The sequence below is a fragment of the Hippocampus comes genome, unplaced genomic scaffold (genome assembly GCF_001891065.2).
Source record: "Hippocampus comes isolate QL1 unplaced genomic scaffold, H_comes_QL1_v1.1 scaffold6, whole genome shotgun sequence".
NCBI lineage: Eukaryota > Metazoa > Chordata > Actinopteri > Syngnathiformes > Syngnathidae > Hippocampus > Hippocampus comes.
Genome location: NW_017805833.1, coordinates 1,977,976 through 2,002,943, shown reverse-complemented (window position 1 = coordinate 2,002,943; position 24,968 = coordinate 1,977,976). Strand labels below are relative to the sequence as shown.

The 24,968-nt window shown below is 41.0% G+C and overlaps 2 protein-coding genes across 2 annotated transcripts in view; both read left to right on the top strand.

Moving 5' to 3' along the window:
* LOC109526338 (zonadhesin) overlaps nucleotides 1-9,726 on the top strand; it is a 36,349-nt gene extending 26,623 nt beyond the window's left edge. Inside the window, exons 46-52 of the mRNA XM_019887579.1 lie at nucleotides 121-267; nucleotides 386-721; nucleotides 898-995; nucleotides 1,069-1,145; nucleotides 1,228-1,307; nucleotides 4,019-4,046; nucleotides 9,531-9,726. Of these exons, the coding sequence (XP_019743138.1) occupies nucleotides 121-267; nucleotides 386-721; nucleotides 898-995; nucleotides 1,069-1,145; nucleotides 1,228-1,307; nucleotides 4,019-4,046; nucleotides 9,531-9,726 (962 nt within the window). The remainder of the gene's footprint in view (nucleotides 1-120; nucleotides 268-385; nucleotides 722-897; nucleotides 996-1,068; nucleotides 1,146-1,227; nucleotides 1,308-4,018; nucleotides 4,047-9,530) is intronic.
* A 504-nt stretch (nucleotides 9,727-10,230) lies between these two features.
* On the top strand, nucleotides 10,231-21,354 carry scn3b (sodium channel, voltage-gated, type III, beta). Its single transcript, XM_019887728.1, has 6 exons — nucleotides 10,231-10,554; nucleotides 10,727-10,979; nucleotides 13,600-13,778; nucleotides 13,870-14,098; nucleotides 16,510-16,648; nucleotides 20,651-21,354. Exons 2-6 carry the CDS (start codon nucleotides 10,925-10,927, stop codon nucleotides 20,655-20,657), a joined length of 609 nt encoding a protein of 202 aa, XP_019743287.1. The 5' UTR covers nucleotides 10,231-10,554; nucleotides 10,727-10,924; the 3' UTR covers nucleotides 20,658-21,354.
* The last annotated feature ends 3,614 nt before the right edge of the window (nucleotides 21,355-24,968 follow it).

The following is a 24,968-nucleotide window of genomic DNA, read 5'->3' as shown; positions in this document are numbered from 1 at the left end:
CCTTTTGTGGAACGTGTTATGAAGTGATGCACTGTTTTTTTAAAAAAAAATATCATGCTTATTTTTTTTTGTAAGCTTTTGTTTTTTTTCAAATCACTGAATTTTTTTTCTTTCTCTTAGTCCATTTACCGAAGCCTGCTCCTTGTCTCAATGATGTGGATTTATCCAAGCTCGTCAGCATATCTCCCTTGTATAAGACTTTACAAGAGATCCAGCAATCCCTGCAAAATCTCAACCCAGCTGATCCCGTTCAGCTTCTCCCCAATGGTAAACAAACACTAAAAACATCACACTGGTAAAAAAAAAAAAAAAAAAAAAAAATCATACAAACCAACCAACAGGTTTTCCAAAATACAGTAAATGATATTTTCCTCTCTTCTCACAGTGATCTGGAATTCATCCCAAGCGAAGCCTAAAGTGCCACTCATTCCAACTGCGCTGGACAGCCTCTCGCCCCAGCACTCCGCTGTTTTCCTATTTGGCTGCCGGGTGATGGAAGTGCTTGAGAAATGCCCCTTGTTCCCCTCCTCCGTGCTCCTCACGCTGGCCAAGTGTCTCCCACTTTCGCCACAGTGCTCTGATAACAGCCTGCTGGCACATTGCAGGGGGGACTTTTATTTTGACGCCGGCCATCAAGTTCTTTATCTGTCCGAGGCTAAGCTCGAGCACGTGGGGCATTTTATCGCCACCATTCTTCAATCCATGGCTCACATAGCGTCAGGTGATTGTTAAGATAACTCTGCGCCGTCTAAAAAATTCTGCCAGTCATCTTTGGAAGCAATTTAACCTCATTGTAAAACTTTTTCTCGATTTATTACTCCCACGTCAATTTCAAATGACAAAAATGGTGTTACCCCGCTCTAGTGCTCTATGGATTCAGTTATGTTTTTAATCCAGGAAATGATGCCCAGAGCTTCATGCTAGCTCTTCATGAGGCTGTCTCGGCTCTGAGTCTCCAACTATTCAGCATGTCTTTCAAACAGAGCACAGCAGAGGTGTGTATTTGGCATTTCAATGTCATGGCTGATATTCATATGGCGTCATTTGTTTGAATCGCTCTGGCCCCAGGGTGCACTGAGTGAGGAATTTACCAACATCAGATTCCCCAAAGGAGCGCACTTCACTGAGCGTCTATTAGATGCAAGGTGAGCTCGAAAATTCAAAAGTAAAAGTAGAGTCTCGTTTCCACATGGTGCGGAACTAACGCGATGAGCTTTTCCCTTTCAGAGTGGAGCAATACAAGCATTGCATGTTAGAGCAGCTCTTTGCAAATCTCTCACAAAGTACAACTGAGGAGATTCAGACAGGTGAGAGCCTCCACACAAAAGCAATGGGAACACCCAGAATGGTGAACAAAAAAAAACAATCCCATTTGTTCAGGAATGCTTGTCGACTCCCCATTTGTTGGAATTTATAATAAAGCCACTGAGCGGGGAACAATTGCGACTGTTGGCAAAGGTAGAAAAATACATGTCCACGTCAGTGTTCATCAGCGTTGGTTCAAGGTCGCAAATGTTTGTAAAACGTTCGGCATATGTTTGCCAACAGTTTTTGCATTGTTTTTTTTTGAACATGTCCAAAATTTCCTTCCGACAAGAAGAATGCAGACGAAAGTCTGGCAATCGTTTGCGACCATGAATGAACCCTCACAAACTCCGACGTGAACGCAACATTAGCTAACTTCTAAAACACTCCATAGGGGCTTAAATGATGGAATTACAAATCAGCCGTTCAAATTGTGGCCATTAGAATACCTTTATTAAAAAGACAGTTTCAGGAAACATTCTGATATTTGTTTCTAAAGTATTCTTTTTTTAATTCGCTTAACAGCTTAAGCAAGTGATTTTCAAACTTTTCAAACCAAGAACCACCACAAAAAATACTTCGAACCATCACTACGATGTCTACATTAACTGTCCAATATGCCAATTGTGTTTTTGATTCCTAAAAAAAAAAAAAAAAAAAATGTAAATGATATCTTAAAATTGATATCTTAATCGATGTTTAAAAACAAATAATTCTGAAGTATGAAATGCCTTTATTAAAAAGACAGTTTCAGGAAACATTCTGACATTTGTTTCTAAAATATTCTTTTTTAATTCGCTTAACAGCTTAAGCAAATGATTTTCAAACTTTTCAAACCAAGAACCACCACAAAAAAATACTTCTAACCATCACTATGATGTCTACATTAACTGTCCAATATGCCAAATTGTGTTTTTGATTCCTAAAAAAAAAATAAAATAAAATTATATCTTAATGGATATTTAAAAACAAATAATTCTGAAGTATGAAATACAAATGTATTACACTTAAAAGATCAATTCCACTGAAATTTTACTTGACATCAGTACTGGATTAAAAAAAAAAAAAAGTTAAAACCACTGTCATTGTGCACAGTTTGAATATTTAATTCAATGATTCTTTCACATGCCACAAGAGGTAGCCCATGTACCACCAATGTTACACATCCCACACTTTGAGAATCATTAGTTTCATGCGTTGGGTTATTTTTGGTGCTTGAGTACTTGCTGAGGCAGGCTCACTTGTCGTCTTCTTTTGTTTTAAACAGACTCAATGATCACAACATAATGAATGAGCAATTAGGAGTTTTTGAACAGGATGTTGATCTCATAAAACTGTTTCCATCAGCAAAAAAAATTGTCCCGCAGTTATTAGTCAAGCAAACCAAGTGTCCTCGCTTCCAGGCCTCTGGACTTTTTCAAGGCTCACAGCAGGCGGCAATGTCAACTTTTCAGCTGCTTGAATTTCCAATGGATGCATTAATTGTATCCGCCGGGGAATTGGCCTGCAGTACACGGACACGCATGCACGCTGAGTCAGTGATAAACATAAAAGTACTTCACATCCACTTGGTTCATTAGCTGAAATCAATTGGTTCTGTATTGGGGTAGGGGGATTGTTTCCCTTGTAAATAATGCATGTTTGCACTCAACCATGAAAAAAAATGAACAACTGATGAAAATTGAGACAAAACAGCCCCGACAAGCCGCCATTAAAAGAAAAACAACTAATTCTTTAATGAGCCTTCAGTGCGATATGGTGGACGGCTCTTCTACTTTGTAGAACGAAGAATGTGCATCGGCTGTGTGAAGCACACTCACGTTATTGAAGCAGTACAGTAGAGTGAGTTGGCTTTATGAATAATACTTAATTTCATGAAATTATTTTGAAATGATGACCTCTCCCACCTCTTTACTGGTTGACGATTTTAAATCAAGACATCCAGGGTCCATTTTGAAGTCACCAAAGATGGAGTGTCTTTTATTTTCATCATAAAATGATGCAAGAAACCTTTAAATGGCACTTGTTTCAGCCCATGAAGTAAAAAATGTCACCTCAACAAGACATTTATGATCCACTCCTCTGTTTTCTATTGCCCTTATCCTCATTGGGTTGTGGGTGAGTTCAAGTCTTTGCCCACTTGGGATGTGAAATGAAAAAAAAATCAGTTCCAAGTAATTTAATTCTAGGAATCGTTTGTTTTCCTCTTGGATTAAAATAAAAAAAAAAAGAAAGAAAATAGGACTCCGACACTGGTGAGGCTGCTCGTCAGGGCGACAAGGACGGAAGACCAAGGTGGAGAAAAAAAACTGTAATCCCCCGCATTGGATACATACAATGGACCCTTTCAAACAAATGCACACATCCATTTGCGATTGTCAATGGAGGTGTGACCCCAGTGGATGTTCGGGGCAGGAAATGACCCTGAAGTCATTGTTCCCTGCTTGCTTCAGTCATAGAGCTCTGGCTCCAGGACTTATGGAAAGACATTGGTTTCATCACAATCATGACACTGTGCTATGGGAGTGACTCAAGCTGAAATCAAAATTGCCTTCGATTTTTCCCTATGCAGATATGCAATGATCACACTGTATTTAATCATGGTTAAATCTGGACCGATCGTATCTTCCATCATGGAGATTCCATCCAACATCGACTTCCAATCTGTGTTCAGCCTTCTCACGTTCCTTTTTTTTTGTGCCTATTTTTACAGCTTTACCAGAATACGGGACTCCAATGGAGTATATATATATATAGGCATGCTGGAGCCTATCCCAGCTGTCTTTGGGCAGTAGGCAAGGGACACCCTGAACTGGTTGCCAGCCAATCGCAGGTCACACATATACAGTACAAGCAACCATCCACGCTCACCCATTCATTTGTAGGAATTTGTCAAAGAACTCGCCCTGGAATTCACCCAAAATAGCTGTTTCAAACCTAAATTGTCTTCCTCTTCAATTTTGGGTGTTGGTCCTTTTGAATTTTTCACGTTTCCTTTCGTCGGCCCGGTGGTCCAGTGGTTACCTCACAGTGCAGAGGTACCGGGTTCAATTCCAGCTTCGGCCTCCCATGTGTGGAGTTTGCATGTTCTCCCCGGGCCTGCGTGGGTTTTCTCCGGGTACGATGGTTTCCTCCCACATTCCAAAAACATGCATGGCAGACTGATTGAACACTCCAGATTGTTTCTAGGTGTGAGTGTGAGCGCGGATGGTTGTTCGTCTGTGTCTGCCCTGCGATTGGCTGGCAACCGGTTCACAGTGTCCCCCACCTACTGCCTGAAGACGGTTGGGATGGGCTCCAGTACCCCCCGCGACCCTTGTGAGGATTAAGCGGATCGGAAAATGAATGATGAATGTTTCCTTTCTTAATAGACATGTTCGCTCAATTTAGTGTTGGTCAGGCCCTTAATAATGTTCAGTTTTGCTGGTATTTAACACGATTTTGAATGTATTTTTGTGTTTGCATTTTGCAGTTGTCTCGAAAATTGCGTTCTTATTACTTTCTTTGGCATGTTTCATCTTTTTCGAGCCCTTGTATTGAATCTCATCAGATTATTCATTTGTACCTAGAGTTGATACTTGCAAATGTCGGTCTTTGTTTCCCGCACTCATCTTTTTACAGAACACTGATCGCAAACAAACAATCAAACAAACAAACAAACAAACAAAAAAAATCACATTATCTAGTAACACACACTGTGCGGTGTGTCCTGTGGCAGAAGGCAGCTCCACCAAGCCTCAGCCATAATGGAACAATCCTACTGAATTTGAAGAGACGTTATATATCTCAGCGCCTCGATGAGCTCCAAATCACATTGGAGCGCATCGGGCAGCAGGAGCACCAAAGAAGCAAGTCCAGCGCTGGAACAAACACGTGCAGCAGCGCCGCTCAGCAGGCGCCGGCAGAGAGCCGTGCTGGCACGGAACATTTGTGAGCCCGCCTGCGGTATTCCAACTGGCCGCAGTCGAGGCCAGCAACCAGCAGAGACAGAGGTCTTGATAAGAGTGACCTTGAGAGTCGCATTTCAGCACAAGAGAGTTGAGTCCAGAGTTGAAATTTTGACACGCTACCGGGCTCACACATACCACAGAGTCCACACATGCTGAATTATTGACATCTTAGTTTAAAATACACGCAACATAAAGACGCGTGACCATCTTGTGATTCGGACAAAATATAGTTTTCCTTTTAGACTGACCTCAATGTTAGTTACATCTGCTCAATCGGTTTTACGCACACTGAAAAGACCAAATAAAGGGAAATCAGAACTACGGAACCATTTCAAAACATAGTCTTGTGAACATTTTTTTTCCCCTCAAAATTGCGATTGCGATCTAATAGGCAATTCATTTTTTTCCATGGTCCTCCACCCATGTATTTTTCAACAGACACAGTCAATAAATGTATCTGTATTACAATAAACAATCGCAGAATGTACAGGTTAGGTTGAAAAAACAAAGTGGAATGAACCAGGAATGAATATGAAAGTCTGTTTGTTTTCTTTAGTTGGAGTTAACTTACTCAACTCTTTGACTTGACACTTTGGCAGTATTGTTTCACTGTGCACTACAACTTCACAAATTTTTACTAGACAAGTGAGGCGGAAAGATCGTGGAAGTCACTAAATCAGAGTACAACAATAATGCAAACACATCTGTGGCCTGAACACTTCAACGTTTCATGAAACCGATATGTAAACAAGTGGACTGGGCACACTGCAAATCAATACTTCTGTATTTCTTGTATGTTGTTCAAATCGTTGATATCGACTTGTTTGACAGGCCCTTCATTAGTATCCTCGAATTAAGACAATAAACATCATCTGAGCTGCCTTTGTGTCGCGTGCCTCCCAGTACGTGTTCATATATAATAACCGTAACTGATCATTCCTTCTCCTTGTTAGAAGGAGCCCTCATTGGCACCAATATGTTATCCAAGCGGGTACGGTATATTTTTCTGGTGACGTGTGTTCCCCGGGACGGCTTCTCATAATAGAACAAAGGTGTCTATGTGCCAAATCACAAGGTCAGACAGAGCGAGTCTTCACTTACTATCAGTGTATGTTTGCTGCACGGTGCCAAATCCCCCCTGAGTGGAAACTGGCGCTCGCCTACGGTGTGTGCGTGTGTGTGTGTGTGTGTGTGTGTGTGTGTGTGTGCGAGTGAGCCTTATCAATCAGATTAGTTGCAGTTTGCCACATCACACATCCACACTTCACTAGACTGGAGCTTAGCGTGTGCGTAAAGCTTTTGTTGTACGCTACACTAATTATGCTTGCTCTATTTATTCAGGCACACACAAAAGCTATTTTTAAATGCTCGCCCTCATGTATAAGTAATTATATGTACACAGGAATGTACTGATTGATATCGTCCTTAGTTACAGCGTTAGGTTTTTGTATTTATGTATTAGGGTCACTCTCTCTATTTCTCTCTCTCTCTCTCTCTCTCTCTCTCTCTCTCTCTATATATATATATATATATATATATATATGTATATATATATATATCTCTATCGATGAAAAGTCATAATGAAGTCGTTTCAACAGAAGAATAATAACCATACTAATAAATATGGACATTTTTCCAGAATCCCTTTTATATTTTGAGTGATTACAAAAATCATTTTGGAAGAATAAATTTCAAATTTTTGAGGCAAAAGTGGTATGTTTTTAAGGAAAGTAATGTTGTGAAAAAAATTTTTTTAGAAGTGAACAGCGCCTTAATATTTGGTAGGAAACGAAAAAGTGTGAACATTTTCGCAAAAAAAAAAAAATCAATTTTTTGGTGATTGCTTTAATAGTATGGGGGTTTACAATAAAAGTCATCATATTGTGAGTGAAAACAAATTCAATGAGAATGACTTATTGTGGAAAAAGTGATCGTTGATAATATAAGTGATAAGTGATTTTTTGGAATTTCTCCATTGTGAGACAAATAAAATTGTTCTTATCTTGTCTATATATATATATATATATATATATATATATATATATATATATATATATATATATATATATATATATATATATGGAGAAAAGTTAATTTTAGGAGAAAAATGTCAGGAAAAAATGTTTGGGACTAATAACAGCAAGACAATTTTTATGCAGTCAGGTATCAAATTAAATATTGTGTGGAAAAACTACATTTAGGTGAATAACATAATTTATGAATTTAAAGAGAATAATTTATGATGTAATATTTTAAAAAGGGTTATTTTAACAAAATAAAGTCAAATTATTCAAATAAAAACGTCAAGAAAAGCAATAATACGTTTTTCGCATCTCTAATTGTGAACCCAAATCACTCCCTGTTCCTCGAGAGCCGTATCCTGCCTGTTATTGATCCCTCCCTAGAGCAACACACCTGATTGAAACGATCAGCTCATCAGCAAGTTCTGTCGAAGCCTGAAACGTTCATGATCAATTGAATCAGGTGTGTTGGATGAGGGAATAGCTCGAAAACAGGCAGGGTCGGGCTCTCGAGTAAGAGGAGCTCCCTACCCCTGCTGTAGATTATTGATCTGTATTCATGTTGGTGGACCAGCCTGGACACCTCTCATGTTGTGTTTTGTATTCGAGAAATCACGATGGAATCCATGTGGTTACTGCTCGATTGATGAATAAAGCCCTGCATGCTTTCTCGCCCAGTCTGTACTTAACAACCCACATTCCCAGCATTACCAGCTGCGCAAGAGATTTAAATGCCAATATTCATCCGACATGTTCCATTCGTGGCGGTGCGCTGGAGTCATGTTATAATCTTGAAATCCTGCCAAATCCCTGGAAATCTGCTCCCTGCCGTGCATCTTGCGCATCCACTCTTAAACACATTCTCCGTCGCAGTTCATTGTGTGTTCATCGTTCACATTCAAACACTTGTCGCACAAGTTAGCCGTTCCCCCCAACCTAAAACCGTCCTGCTTTATTCTTTTGCCGAACACCGGTGCCGTTTGAACCCTCCCAGTGTGCACGCTGTCACCAAGCAGGCCTCTACTTATGGTCACCATGGCGCCGCATCACTGTTGCTATGGTTTCCTTATCACCAGGATATGGCTCACAGCAGGCTTGTCTTATTTCGTCTTATAAGTGTGCTGCTGATGTCGCTGATTTAATCCAGGAGTGGTGTCTCCTTTCTTTAAGATGAAGGATAGAAATAGAAACACGCGTTGAGCCCATTCTCAGTATTTGTTCACCGATCCGCTTCTAATCCTCACATTATTTCACACTATTATCAGACAGATTCAACAATGCGCATCAAGCAATGAGCACATTGTGGTTCCGGAGAATACTACACCGTGGCTCCTTCTTCTCCCTCTCTCAGTTGACATTACACACCACTTTAATCCACGTCTGCTGTCTCTGGGTCATCAAGGATTAAAGGAATACTATTGTATTGGATGCCAACATCCATTAGGCATTGATTTATCCATTTTCAACAGCAAATACAGTGAGCAGGATTCACTTCGAAATACATTTTCACTCATTTTCACACCTACGTATGGCTATGGGGGGGAGGGTGGCATGGCTTAGTGGTAGAGTGGTCATTTCCCAACCCGAAGGTTGGTGTTTCAATCCAAGGCCATTGTTGAAGTGTCCTTGAGCAAGATAAGGAACCCCCAGTTGCTCCGGGTGCTGCCGTCACCAGTAGGTAAATGAGGTAACAGTGTGTGAAGCGCTATACAAGTGACAGCCAATTTACCGTTTAATGTATGGGACACACCGAACCGGCTGCCAGCCAATCGCAGGGCACACAGAAGTGAACAACCATTCGCGCTCACACTCACACCTAGGGACAATTTAGAGTGTTCAATCAGCCTGCCATGCATGTTTTTGGAATGTGGGAGGAAACCGGAGGACCTGGAGAAAACCCACGCAGGGCCGGGGAGAACATGCAAACTCCACACAGGAAGGCCAGAGCTGGAATTGAACCCGGTACCTCTGCACTGTGAAGTCGACGTGCTAACCACTCGATACTGGGCCGCCAGGTTAATTACATGTTTGATTTAAAAAAAAAAAATGCAAAAGATAACAGATAAGCAATACTATGCAACACTTCATTTCGGTGAAACTCTATAAATGTTTGCATTATAAAATGGTCACTTTTACAACCTTGCAAGGACATTACGATTTCCCTTCACTGGTGAGCTATTTCTCGAGCTGGCCAGCGGGCACCATGTTTATGACCCCTGCTTTATACTCTATATTTTACGCTACACTTCCAAAGGAAAATGAAAAACTTCCAAGTTTCAGTGAACAAGTGGTACTACTGCCAGGAACAACAGCATTACCCGCAGATGAGGAGATTTGATTTCAATGGTCTCCTGAGGAAGACACAGAAGACGCAACAGAAGACAGCACAGACATATTTGGCCAAAACTATACCGTCATGGACCGTGACTGATGGCAAAAACACACCATAGAGTATGGTTCTTTACCAGGTAAGATGACTTCAATGAACATGATGCACAAAATAAATGCATCAAAACGTTGTTTCAAATTGAAAAGGGGGCACAGTTGAGTTTCTGGACTTGGAAGATTTAGCATGCACACGAAGCGTATTGTTAACATATAAATGAATATAAGTTGACAGATGCAGCCTCTAGTTTTTGTACTTCTTTGCAGCTGATTTAATATCACCGTAGTTATATCCAGACCTCAGAGTTTCACATTTTTAATGATGTCCGAGTGATCGATGAGGACACCGTAAGGCATTTTTTCGGGGTACTGTATTGACCCAGTTGACGTCATGTTTGATCGCCAATAGAAAACATCCCTTTAATGCTCAGTTTTAGGAACGTTTCAACAGTGGCTCCATTCCACGTATTATATTTTGTGAGAAATATCCCACCCTCCCGTTGTGCAACCGTTCTGCCCGCTCATGCAAACAGCTCACTTAAAAAGGCATCACGGAGTATGCGTGAACGTTCGCGTTTATTGGAGGAAGTGGGAGTCTTCGCGCATGCGCGCCAGTGCCATTGAGCGACTACTGGAAAACAAAAGGGAGTGGGGGGCGAGACAGACACACAGGCAAATGTCAATATTCATCCTTAAATGGCGCAATTAGACTTTAAACGACTTCAAGCGTCGTTGCTATTCTTCGAGGGCTGCCAAAAGAGAGGTGACGTCGTTGTTTTTTGTTGAGCGGAGTACAAACCTCAGAGAGAATCCACAGGTCCTTCGCTTTCCCACCCCACACCGTCTTGTCACTGTTTGTTTTTGGGACAATGTCGACCGATTGAGCCTGTCAGGTGAGCGCATTTCAACTAATCATGTCGCCGATAGGAAGAAAATGATAAAGTTAATTCGCTCGAGTTGCTTCGTATTTGGACTCGCGATTCCACAGACATATTAAAGTCCCGGGCTCGTTTCCAATTCACGTCTCAAATGTATTTATTGCTGTGTTTTGTTTTGTTTTTTTAGTTCCTGTAGTCAACTTTTGAGGTCGTGATTGTCAGTCTCGAGGACGCAAGAGAGCTGCGCGCGCAGCCTCCCCGGGGAGAAGCGCTGTCCTCGGTCCTGAAGTCCTCCAGGGGACCCCGAACTGCTGACCTCATTAGGTGTGGAAGTTCTCCCCCTCAAAAAGTCAACATTAAGCAGCATCGACAGAAAGCGCTAAATATGCCAATTCCAGGCAGAGTTAGTCTACAAACTGCTGTCCTTTTGCTTTGTTTGGGTAAGTATAAAACTACAGTTGTTATTATGATTGATTAGTTGAGTATTGGTGTAGATTGTTAGCTAAACAACTTTTGACCATTAGGTTACCTTTCTTGTGAAATGGAAACAAACTTTGGATCGTTAGGCAACACGTTTCTTGCTAGCTTGCAAAATAATGTCGCTACACAATGTACGTGATGACGTCATCCGTCCCGGCAGGAATTGATAAGGGAGTCCTTCACAAAAACGAGAAACGATGCCAAGGAATTGAAAGTCTGAGGAGTGGTTCTCAACAATAACTGGTTTGCAATTCCCATCCCTAGTCAAAAAGACGATGTTAAGTGAAGTATTGTTTTGAAGCTGAATCAGCTTCACCAGTCTAGCTGTCATTTTTATTTCGTATTGGGTTATTTAAATTAATTAGCTTCCTGAGAGTTTTTTTTTAGTTTTGATTAGTTTTAGTTTAGTTTTAGTTTTCTCAAAAAAATGCTTCATTTTTTTTTTTGTGGTTTTAGTTTTTTAATTTTGTCTATTTCTTTTGTGTGCGAGATGAAAAAAAACACATCAACAAATATTTGAAAAACATTTTAAGAACAATGATTCACAAATCAAATACAGGTACTTTATAACAGTCACAAAGCGCAAGAAGCCACACTCAATCTCCACAACTATTGTTTTTCATTTGCTTGCTTCTCGAACTTTAATACTTAGCTCTCCTAGTACCACCATTACGAAAATTAAAATACAGTAGCGGACTTAAATGTGGACCATTTTAAAACGTAACTGAAATAATGAAATTAAAATCTTGTGTTATTTGACTCATGGTCATTTCCGCCCTATCTGTATCACTTTGAATTCTCAATCATGTGACCATTAGCAACCATCAGACAAAAAAGCTCGCCTGCATTTAATGCATCATGAACCACTCAAGTTCTCAATAGGGCTCAGATCTTTGGCGCAAGCTCATCGATGTGCACCTCCAGCGCTTTTACGGAACTTATCCTTAACCCTTTCAGGGACAGCGGTTACTACAGTGGACAGCTTATCATGTTATCAGGTGCATGAAAGGGATAAGATGCAAATTATCAAGATATATATCAAAAAACTAACTAAAAGAAATACCTACATTATCTTAGACTTACCCCCATATTTGGAAATATGCAACGTAAATTTTCTGTCACTTAACCTCAATGAAAATATAACAAAGGACTAAAAAAAACCTTTGTATGGTTGAGAGATTGTGAGACCAAGCTTCAAACAAATCCCGTTCAAATGCTCTGTTTAATTTACCCCTTTATGTGCTGCTCTTCACTCATTTCCTACGCTGCATGAGAAATAATGGAATCAATGTTGTCACAGTCTGCCTTTGGGGGAAGCTTTGCGTTATATAAGAGAACTGGACCCAGTCACAGGATGGACTGCCACATCTGTCTTTGTCTTTATAATCCCTTCTCTTCTTCACAATACATCATTTTCCATTGATTCTGTCTTCTATAATTTGACTGTCCTGTCATTTTTTTTTCTTCTTCTTCTATTCCTTCAACTCGATTGTCCTCCCCCTTGAATCATATACGAATGGGCAGAGGCCATCCTTAGTGCTTACTGGCTTGGATGAGCTTGGATTTGTGATCAAGTACTGAGAGTCAAGCCCTTTCCCAATGCTCACAGAGCTGTAAAATTGAGTGGACGTCACTTTAATGCTTCCTGAGCTTTGCCATTTGCTCCAAATTGGATTCAGTGTAGACTGACGGGCTGTAATAATCGATCCTAGTGTAGGCTAGACTGGACCTTAATGTGATATTATTTTATGAATAAATCATAAAAAATAAAAAAAAACATTGTGTAATTGTTCATTTCAACAGTGAACCATGAACGTTTTATTTGCTTTCTAAGGGATACATGTTTCCCCAGTTCAAGAGTAAATCATGAGAAATGCATTGTTTCATTTTACAGGATTTTATTGGTAAATCACAAAATCATTATAGGTTGACTTATTGGAATTGCCCATATGTGTGAACGGTTGCTTGTAGGGTTGCTCTGATCTGATCACACGATTGGCCCAGTTTTCTGATTTTTATTTGATCAATCATTTTTCAGGTGATCGGGGTTCGGTGAAAAAAAAATATTTTTTTTGTTAATGTTATTTTCCTCATGGAATGACAAGATTTTAAAGGCTATTTCACTGTAATTTGTTTGCAGCCTTATTTTGTGCTGCACCAGTGATATGCTCTAAAAAGATTTTGTTGATCTGTTTGCACCACTGCTGCACTACATTTATAGCTACACCCCCCCCCCAAAAAAAAACCAAAGGTGTCAAATTAGGCTACTTTTATTCAAGTAGAAGACAATTTGGATGTCCTCTGTTTTTTCCCCTTACTGCATTACCGAGGTCATGTATTGGAAGCTCAAGTGACTCAAGTAAACCAAGCAACTCTGGGGCAAATAATTATCGTCATTTTAAATTTTTTGTTTGTCTGCTTTTCTCAAATCAAGCGACAGCTCAGCCCCTCCCTCGCTACTTTTTTTCCAATGTTATTATTATTTTTTTTTTTTACACGACTATTGATTTGTCGTTGATTTCCTTCCGTGTGCTGCACTGTTAGCAGGTAAGCTAATCACGTACTCTTTTCATATTCCAGCGCATCTGAGTCAGCCAGTATGTGTGGACGTCCCCTCGGGGACGGAGGCGGTTCTGGGAAAGATGATGAAGTTGACGTGTATCTCATGTATGAAGCGTGAGGAGGTGAAAGTCAAAACCCATGTGGACTGGTACTACATGACCAAGGTGGAACAAGGCGTCGCACCAGATAAAACCCTCGTAAGCTGCTTCCCTAGCATTTTTTTTTTTTTTTTTTGCAAAAACGATGGTAGATGGTAACTAGAGCATCGCTCTTCTTTCGCTCTCCTAGATATACAAGTATGAGGGGAACTTTCCGATGGAGATGGATGGACCATTCAAGGGCCGCCTGATGTGGGACGGCAGCCAGGACCTTCAAGATCTCTCCATCAGCATCGTGAACGTCACCTACAACGACAGCGGCGTCTACGAGTGCCACGTGCTTCGCGAGTTTGAGTTTGACGCCTTCACTCCGTCGGCCTTTGTCTTGAAGAACATCACGCTAAAAGTGAAAGAGGAAGGTGGGTTTCGTTGCGCAACACTTTCCCCCCGAGCATGCGATGGCACGGGATCAGATTAGTGAGTTGAATTTAAAATTAGAATTCAGATTTTAGGGATTGTGTTATCTGTCTGTGATGTGGCAAATCAGTGTCAGCAGCCCCAAGAGATGTACGACTCAAATCTCGTTCTCGGTTATTTGGGATGTAGCTGATGAAGTCATAGTCAAGCCAGCTGCACACTCTGCGAAATTGTCCGTAGGTGTGAATGTGAGTGTGAATGGTTTTCTATCTAAATGTGCCTTGCAGTTGGCTAGCGTCCAGGCCAGGATGTACCAAGCCTCTCGCCCAAAGTCTGCTGGGACGCGCTCTAATGAGGATGAGCTCTACAGAAAACAGATGGATACAACTGTTTTGAACCTCAGAAATTCCTAATTAGGAATTTCCCTACTTCACAGCAAATTCAGAATATGACAGCACACAGGTCTTTAACGTATTTTTTTCTACACTGGGGTGGATGAATTATTCTCACATGACAAAAAAAAGGCAAAAATAGAAAAGAAAGTACAGCTCATTAGCTCTCGCCTTTGTGCTTCTCCCACTTGGTTGTGGTAAAAATTTAAATGTATGTACATCTTAGTTAGCTAAATCTCTCCTTAGCTCATTCAGTACCAGCCAATTCTAGACCAAGTCTGAAAAGACGTTTAAAAACATCTTTGGGAGTGAATGAATTTTAATATGGAACCTATTTTTGTATCACTTGCTCTTTATCATGACTTTTTTTTTTTTAATACCACCAAATCCAATCATCCGAAAAGCCAAACCAATCATGTGATCTTCACAAATCTGGATTTTGCGGGCAGTGCACATCCCTTGCATTATACTTCTCCATCTCACAATATTTCAACTTGATTGGCAAGGAGCATTCGTGTGAAGGTCCGGCACGCGTTATCGCTCCTTTCCTCCTCCTCGTCCTCTCGTGGTGACGTTGACAACTGAAGAATTAATTGTGTGCTTTGTTTTGTCCTGTCTGCCCTGTGTCTGCTCTCTTTTCACAAGGGGTAATGTATTCTTGCTTCCTGCATCTTGGACTTGCATCTGAATGCTTTCATGAGTCCATACATTAACGATACATGCGCTCGCTATAACATAAGATACACCTGCACAACCAAATAAGATCCACCGTCAAGATTACAGTCACGACATATTTTCAAGGTTGCCTTCCTAACAACGAACCGAACATTCTTAATCGTGCGTTATTTTTGTTGAAAGCAGACTTGAACTGACGGCACTTGTCTTGGATCTCATTTGCTTGTACACAAGTACCTAATAATGTGTCTGAATATTTTGACCTGTTTTCCTTCATGACACCCGCCTCCATTGCTTACGTTTCGTATGTACTGTGAGTAATTAGTTGTTGCGTAACAGTCGAGGCAAATGTGTTTGTTGTGCCCACACGGAATAGGCATCCTTTTTCTGTTTTGCCCGGAAGATGCTTTTTTTTCTCCTTCATGTCCCACTTTGGCGCTATCAAATGTCACAAAGAATCTCCCTGATGTTCTCCACAGGACAGTGTGGTATTATGTTCCAGTAATTATGTTCATTGTTGTCAAATGGATTACATAGCCCACTGAAAACCTGAGTGCGTGTGTGTGTGTGTGTGTGTGCGTGTGCGTGTGCGTGTGCGTGTGTGTGTGTGTGTGTGTGTGTGTGTTTGTGTGAGTGTGTACATATGCTTGTAAGGGATTATATTACAATAATAGGTTCTATTTGCCGAGGCTGCAGATTCACATCGCTTTCTGGAATTGGGCACCTTGTGTACACTTGCAGCCTTATTTACTGCAGCGAGTTTAAATAGGAATAAGAAGATGATCGAATGCGACAAATCCATGACGATAATCGACCATTGTGGGCCCTGCAAAGCTTTAACGGAGATCATTCAAATCTCCACAAGTGACCTTTAACCTCACAGGCTGTACTTTTTATTTTTTTTCGATAGCACAATTGGTACAAGACATGTTTAAAAAAAAATCTGCTTTTTAAAAGTAATAATTTTAGTTAACTGATTTCATATACAGTATAGCAAGGTAAAAAAAAATCTATGTCAAGGCAGCATTTTTCGAACATCTCTTTTATTGATTCCTATGACATCGTGGAGGTCAATCTAATAAATTAGCCAGTAAATGGAGTCCATATATGTGTGTTATTGAAAAAAAAGCCAATCAAAAGCATGATGTCATGCTGCGATGCATCTCATCAGCATTTGGATTCATCCTGTTGAGAGCAATATGGCCTTCTTTATAATGCCTGATTGGTTTTTGTTGGTTGTGCACATCCTCTTTCAATCTGTGAATAAAAAGTATTGCTTTATTCACTGCACAAAAAAAAAGGTCTTGAATAAAACATGTTTCTTGCTGCTGTTTGTGCTTTTGCAGCCAGCCCAGACACCACAGCCCTCTACTCAGAGATCATGATGTACTTGCTGCTGGTCTTTTTGACCTTCTGGCTGTTGATCGAGATGGTTTACTGCTACCGCAAGATCTCCAAGTCTGACGACCTGGTGCAGGACACAGGGTGAGTGTCACTGGGACAAATGGCAAGCAGTGAGTGGGAGGGAGCCGTAGATGAGGGCTGAATTTAAATGACAGCCATCAACTTTGGTCGTAGAAAAAGTTTCGGGAGAGAACGCAACGTTGTAAAAGCAAAACTTACGACACAGTGTGATAATGCTGTAGTTTTAATGTCAGGCCAAGATTTGGCAACGACACTTTGTCCACCTATCCATCCATTTTGTAATCCGCTTATCCTCATGTGGAAATCTAAACAAGTCCCTAAAACTGTAAACAGCCACACACAAAGCAATGTAGGCATGTCTTTGGATTTTTTTAGGATTTATTGAGGAAATTCTTGAATATTCCTTGGTTTCATGGCACAGTGCCCGATTGTTTAGTACATCCACCTCCCAGCTCTGAATCTGCGGGTCAGTTTTAGGCTTTGGCCTTCCAAAATGGAATTTATATGTCTTCCCATCAAGCTTAAAAAAAAGGCACTTGCTTCGTTAAACTTCTAAATAATCCAGAGGTGTGAATGTTCGCATGGGTGGTTATTTGTCCGTTTGTGTTTTTTAATTATCTGGTGACCTGTCCCCATCTCTCGCCCAAAGCCAGCTGCAGTAGGCGGCTCCATCTTATCCGCAACTTAATGAGGACAGGTATATAAAATGGATAGATAGATGTAAGACAGGACTCATTTTCAGCCCTGGAGTTTTATGGCTTAGACCGGCCCACAACATTTTAATCAACATTTACAATTTGTATCCCGACTAGTGTGTCAATCTAAAGTAGCTTACCAATTCCTCCATCGATATTCATATTGTGTTTAATGAAAAAGCAAAATTACAATTGAATGAGCTTCCAAGTGTCACGGTTGATTTGTTTGGGACCAACAGGTGTGGCTTTGTAGGGCTCCTCCTACAGCGGCGCACCTGTTGGTCATCATGTCATTAGGAGGTTTTCTGTCAAAAGGACTCCCGGCCCGACCACTTGGGGTCTGGTCATCGTTGCTGTCCCTATTGCTGTCAGTTTCTGTTGCTCACTCTGTTAGTGTTTTGCTTCTGCCATGGGTTTTTGTTTGTTACTTAGGATTCTTGTTGTTTCCAGGACTTTGTTCTGGATTTTGTTTTCTCAGTATTTTCTTCATACAGTTTGTCAAGTTCACCCTGCGCCTCCCTCTTGGCTGATTTTTGGGGTCCTCCACCACCCCCGCATCGGGACAGACACAAAGGGTTGAGGGAGCTGATTAGTTAAACGCAAGGGACACTGATGACGAGAACAGGTGGCGACAAAAAGGACCAAACGCAATCAAAGAGAAACATAACATCAAGATCACAATCGGTGTTAGTTTGAACAAATATGAGAACATGAATAGTTGAATTGGAAGACAGAAGATAAAAAGGGACCAATAGGCAAGTGCACATAACATGGATAAGACACTTGACAAGATAAGATTTATCAAATGCTCTTAAGCCAGCAACATTGCGGCAACTAGCGCTCTTATTTCTCCCTTTTTTTTTCTTTGGAAACGCCGTCTTAACAATGCGGCTCCGTCAGAGACCAAGTGTTGTCAGCGCCGACAAAGACCCAAAGGCAGCTGTGTAGTCAGTTCCCGCTGGATGGCCATTGTGTTGACGGGGCCCGTCGATCCAGACTGACGGCATTTAAATAGGCAATTGCAATTGATGTGTGCAACGGAACAATGGTGCCACACCGATGGGAGCCTCTCTGTGTTTTTGTTGACGATTCAGGCTTTTTTTTTCCGGATGTGTGTGCGTGTGTGTGCAATTGATTGCACGGTGCATTTCCTGTATTTAAAAAGTGACGATTCAAAGGATGAAGTGCACACCATTGAAAAAGTTTCTCTTGACAACATTTTTGAACAAGGAAAACATCAATTTTCTTGCTTGTATGAGTAAAAACAAACGGTCTGCTTGCCAAACGACCTCCCTACTTACTTTTAATTAACACACGCGCCTACGTGCAGACTTTGCCTTCACCTACCGGCTTTCAGACGGCTGTCAGAAAAGTTACAGGACTGGCGTCACAAACACATCTCCCTATATCGGGATCATGGCCTTGCCACATTTGTTGGTGCAATGAAGCCATAATTGGCTTATTGACCAATGCTCGGTGATGCACAAATGACTTACTGTTCCGCACAAAGTCTCCGAAAGTTTACGACAGGTTAACTTCACCTGTTGCTGCAGTTGAGACAGTTAATGGGCTGTAGCCTGTGTCATGACTGAAATTCCCAATATGGCCAAAGGACTTCTCGGTTACTCAGTCCTATAAAATAGACACCAATACCAATTTAATGTACCATATTCAATCACCTTACAAGTGACGAGCTGTAATCTCTCCTTTGCAAGATCTCTATGCACCAGGGATCTTACATTGGAGGGATACAGACTCGGTACGCTGGTCTCGCTGTCAATTCCGACACTCGGAACGGGTATCTGGTGTCCGCTGCCAATCTCTTTAAGTTCCCGGCCAGAGACTAAATGATTATCCGTTCGGGCCCGATCGCATTAACGGGTCGACGAACAAATTACAAAATGCGACTACGCAATCATCATCTCTTGCGTAAGTGCAGAGAAAATGACCTTTCCATCAAGAATAGCCTCCATTTTCTCATCATCCCCAAAGCAGGAATTTCATTTTCCTTTTAAACCGCAGTAAAAAGTGCTGATTGGACCATTATCATCAAGATGTAAAATTACTTCTCACCAATGCAAAACAAGATTCAAAAGTGTGCATCATTAGAGAAATGCATGGGTTGTCTTTTTATGGATGCCATTTCCGAAATGAAATGCAGTGACTGTGGCAATTGCCCGTGACGCTAAACCATACCACAGGGCAAGAATGTCTCCTTGCATGCTTACAGTGGACCCACGGTGAGAATGGGGGCGGAAGAGGAATCTCAGATGCTCTCGTTTCTCCGATCAATGTGACTGCAGTACAACCCGCTTTGCTTTGAGCACAAAGACAATCTGGTTTCAGTTCCCGCTTCGGAGTGAAAGCGGTCGTCAGTGGTGTCAGCAATGAAGTCATGCACTTGCAAATCATTGTTTTGTCGCTTTTTAGCTGTCGTGTCTGTAGACTGTGTCTTTGAAAATGGCTTCCGATCACGAGTCTCTTTCTTGCATTTAGCCTCCCTGTCATACAGTCTATACTGCATGCTCAATGTAATGTAATGCGATGCAGTGCGAGACTCGGCGTTATAAAGATAATAATGTAGAATTTTTTTTTTTTAACTTTTAGAGAAATTTTGTTCAAATGCCAGGTTTTTGTGATATTAAAAAAATGAGATCAAACGAAACAAATTTGAAACCACCACCCTGTACAAGCCAACTGAAAAAAGTACTCCTACAGCCCCCTCGAACAGATGAACTTTTTTCGGGGTTAATCAGAGACACAGATGTGTGCTGACTCCCATTTAACATGAGTTTGAATGTGACTGGCTCATTCTGAACGCAACCACATCCCAAGTTATAAAAGGGGATGTATACTTATGCAACCACACAACCTCAATTGTTTGTTTTTAACTTCCCTTCTCAAAGAATTATTTGTTTCAAATTGCCGGGATTTGTAGACAGTATTATATCCATTGCATATTAATAAGCTGTTTATTGTGGTTGTATGTGAAGCACAGCGCGACTTGTGGCGTTAGCGCGTCTGCTTCACGGGTACTCCAGCTTCCCCTCCCACATCCCCCAAACGTGCATGTTGGCTTCATTGAAGAGTCTAACTTGCCCTTAGGTGTGAATATCATTGGTTAGCCACAATAATAAACAAGGCAGACTGCACATCCATTGTATTAAATAAAAGAAGGCCAATATAGGCCACGGGGGAATTGACGGACAAAAAAAAGAGAGAAAGGTTTTTTCCGATTTTCATGTCATTTGAACGTCAAATGTCAAAATGATACATATTCCTTGACGATGGTTATAAGTACCGCATTTTTACAAAGCTGCAGCTCTGAGTTGTTTATTGAGGGGAGGAATGTGTTTTGCTTTGCCAGGTATTGAAGGACCATGAAGGGACAATAAAGATCAGCGCTCCCAGAGTCCTGCCAACCGAATTCCTCCCCCGTGCCCCCCGGCCCCGATGCCGTTTTCCTGTGAAGAGCCACAAATGTCAGTTTCTTACCTTTCTGTGCTAAACTCAAGTGCCCTCAGTAGTAACATGAGTTCAAGATCAAATGTCTAATGTCACATACAAAGCGGCTGCACTCCATGTGAACCTGGCCTCTTACTCATGCCATGTTGTGCCTCTGTGATGTGGACCCTTTACAAATAGATACAATCGAGTCCACACGCGATCCTACTGCTGTCGCAGCTTTTTTTTTTGTTTTGTTTTGTTTTTTTGGGCTGTAGACATACAGAGAGCCGGATTTTATTAGTATTGGCTAATACAGTGATTCTTAACCCTGTACCGAACCCAACCAGTTCATATGCACGTTCACCGTACCCTTCATTAGCGAAAAATAAAAATTGGATTTTTTACAAATTCAAGACATTAAAAAAACACAAATTTTTTCAAAAGAGAAAAAAGTTAATAAAATTACATGGTCTGAGTATAGTTTTTTTATTTTATAATTGTATGACGTATTATCACGACGGTCATACGGTGACCACTGAGCGAACTAAATTTCCCGTAGCACTGATTGGACAAGCAATGTAATGTGCTCATCTGCAGCCAGTGGTGGTCAAGTGGGCGTGTCATAACTAATTGAGTGAGTCGGGTGTGTCTTAACCTCCATGGCAGAGGCTCCGTCGAACCCCTGAGACCGATTCACCGAACCCCTGCGGTTCGATCGAACCCAGGTTAAGAACCACTGGGCTAATACCTTTGTAAGAAGAATGACACTACAGTTTTATTGTAATAACGTGCATTGCTGCTATTTCTAAGAAATATCTGACTATTATCTTTTTCTTGCTGCAGTTCTGTTGCTATTCTCTGCCTGTATTCATCTTTAATCCGTACACAGCAATGAGGTCTTGCTGGTGTTCTTCATTCGGGAAAGGTTTCATCTCTACTTTGTGATGCTTATACATCTTTTGCACTTCAAGTCACGTAACACTGCTCTTGTTCTGCCAATGTTTACGTAAATGCCACTGAATCACACACACAACAGTGTTCCTCTGAAATTAGCACCATTAGCAAAACTAAGTTAGCATTAGCAATGTACAAAAGCCGATGTTAGCCATGGTTGCTACGTTTGACGCGTGGCTTATCCATAATGGAGTGTTACTATGACACAAAATGTTATCTTTTGATGTTTGGCTGTTTTTGGGATCTACGATCAATTGACAATCAAAAAGAGGTGATAAACATACCTGTCAAGCAGTTGCTAATTTTGCATCTGTTCTGAATCCACTCAGCTGCCTGCCGGCATCTAATATGTTCACCCTTGTTTAGTTCTGGAAATTGTTCAATTCTTTCTTTCCATGCTTGAATTGTCTACTTGTATGGTTGGACTATTTTATTTTTGAGAGGAGAATATTAAACATATTTAACATAATTCATAAAAAGCGTGTATTTTGTCTGAAACTGCAATCGCCTACTTTGACAATATTAACCGCTGGCAGTAGTCAAATGTTACAAACAACGAATAGTAGAATCGCCCTCAACTTTGATGACAAGTGACATCTGTTAGCACACACTCACAACAAGAAGATTACTGCTTTTGCCTGGAAGGAAAAGCAAAACGCGATTTGAATTAGGAGGCGTGTTTTTCTCTTCAAGCATTGTATTTTCAGACATTCCACTGCTCAGTGTTTACGTCGAAAGGAGGTGTACTGTGTAAAATCTGAAACACAATGCTTCATTGTCGCTTTTGCCTTCTACTTTCTCCCTCTCTTAATTTTGCTGCTGTAAATTGGGAATTTCTCCATTGTGAGACAAATAAAGATTTTCTTATCTTATCTTCATACCCTAGCTGTTTTCGTACTTTTCAAGTATGCTGGCATTTGAGCAACGATTCCACAAGCCTGCGCAATAACCTCCACCAAAGCTCTCGAGTTGAGGTCAAGCTGAGCAAGTCTGACTTTTTGGATTGATCAAACTGACCAATGCAGGCGATAGCTTGCGGGATAGTGAAGTGAAAAGAAAGTATAAAGAGGATCAACTGCAGGAAAGACATGATGATATGATGCAGGTTGCTCTTTTATAAAGTCTCGTGACACAGAGCAGTGACACAAACAGCAACAGCGGTTGTCATGGCGACCCGGCGATTCCTTTATCAAGGTAGAATCGCCTGGTTAAAATTTCCTGCAAAGCTCCCAAGGTCGGATATGATATTGTCAGAGTTGTCAACAGGTAACGTCACACGTGTGAACATTAGCCATCCATCAGGTTCATATAAATTGGTTATTGATTGTGCAACGCATCCCATGAAGTGGCCGTTCAGAGTCCTTGTCTGTCCTTTTCTCCCAACATGCTGCTTCCCTCTCGCGTTACCGTTTATCTCCCCGAGGATACAGCCCAGTAATGTGGCCCACATACGTACCAAAATACATTTCAATTAAAGCAGACGGCCTCCTGCTGCTGGCAAACATTTGGAAGTCACATCACATCAGCCACTCAGAGAAGCCTTGACTACAAACGGCTTCATTTGGAACCTTTTTCCTCCCCTCACGGAGCAGATGTGTAATCGCGCAACATGCGCCTAAATCAATATCACACAGATAAAAAAGCTAAAATAGCAGCCATGAAGATAACCTAGAGCGGTTTTAGTTTTTTTTTTTTAATTTTTTTTTATGTCACACATGATGTCCATCCACGAAGGGTCTTTGTCTCCCTCTAGTGCAAAGTGACATCAAAGATATCATCAAAGAGTTGTTATTTTTCCTCAGTTGTTTTTCTCCCGCTGATTGCACCGTCATTTCACGCGTTTGCTGCCATTGATTTATTGAGTCCCGACTCTTTGGGAGCCACACTGATAAGAAAAATTCGGCGCAGGATGCCGGAGCCGAGATGATGTGGAATGCTGTATGCAGCCAGACACGCCTTAGTGATTGCGGATCAATAGTCACTTTCCTGGTGCCGGGGTCTATCTTTCGTAGCATCTAAGTGCTATGATAGGCGTATGGATAAAATACAAAGTGTGTGATTATGATGCCTTGGTTTGCTGCTTCTCAGTGGGGTGTAACTCCTTAAACACTGTCAACACGGTCTGACCAAATTTAGTCTGAAAACCTTTTTTTTTTTTTTTTTTTTTGCTCGGAGACTCAATAAAATGTAAAGTCAATTCTATTTGTTACCCCTTACATATCGTAAATTTTCAATGCACACATTTTCTTTACTTATTTATTTGTGTGTGTGTGTGTGTGTGTGTGTGTGTGTGTATGATCATTCAAATGCTGTTTAAAAGTCACACCTCACACCAAGCGTTGTTGCCGAATGCGACTGAAGTGAACCACTGTGGAAAAAAGAAATTACATTTAGCGACTATACACTCTGCTGCACACCAAGCAACTGAGCACCACGCATGTATCAATGCTCTACGATGGGAAAAATTGCGACCATGTATCAGACAACAGACAATATTCTGTGTTGATGTATTTAAAAATGATATATATTTTTTGATTGAACCATAAAAACATGTAGAAGAGAGTATAGATATTTTAAAAGGCTACTGGCACAGATCGATCCACCATTCGCCGACTGGATTGCGGTGACAAAGACTCTTAAGCGCGTTGCTTTCTAGTCACAGATATATACATCGAATAACGAAAATCTGCGTGTAATTGATGCCCATTACACATGCGTTGGGTACATTTTTATTTATTAATTTATTTAACCCCCCATTCTTAAAAAACTTAATGAAATAAACCGTCGTTACGCATTTTACACGAAAACGGAGGTTGGCTACCCTCCAATTTATTTATTTATTTATTTGTTAATACTGAAAAAAAATCCACAGGTTGGATGGATTCTTCTGTTTTTTGCGACTTGGCCACTGGGGGGAGTATAAGACAGTTCCGAAGACACAAAATGAAGAAAAGTTTCTCAATTTCTTTCAATGACCCCGTGAACTGCGGTAATATTAGTCATTTTCCGCAGAGGATGAAGAATCTGTGAGAGTAATTATGCGTGACCGATAATATTCGTAAACCGGTCTGTGGTGTTTTGCATTGTGCATTAGCATTAAGCTAGCGGAAGGCAAAGTCGTGTGTTCATTTTAACTACACAACAAGTAATTCTCTTTGTTTAGCTTGACAGGAGACTGTAACTGGGGGTGGCATGAAACAGCTTCAAAACTCTTTATTGCTTTTAAATTTTAGACTATCTGCCAAACTGCTGCTTGTCATGAAATGAGACGCCACCATATTGCG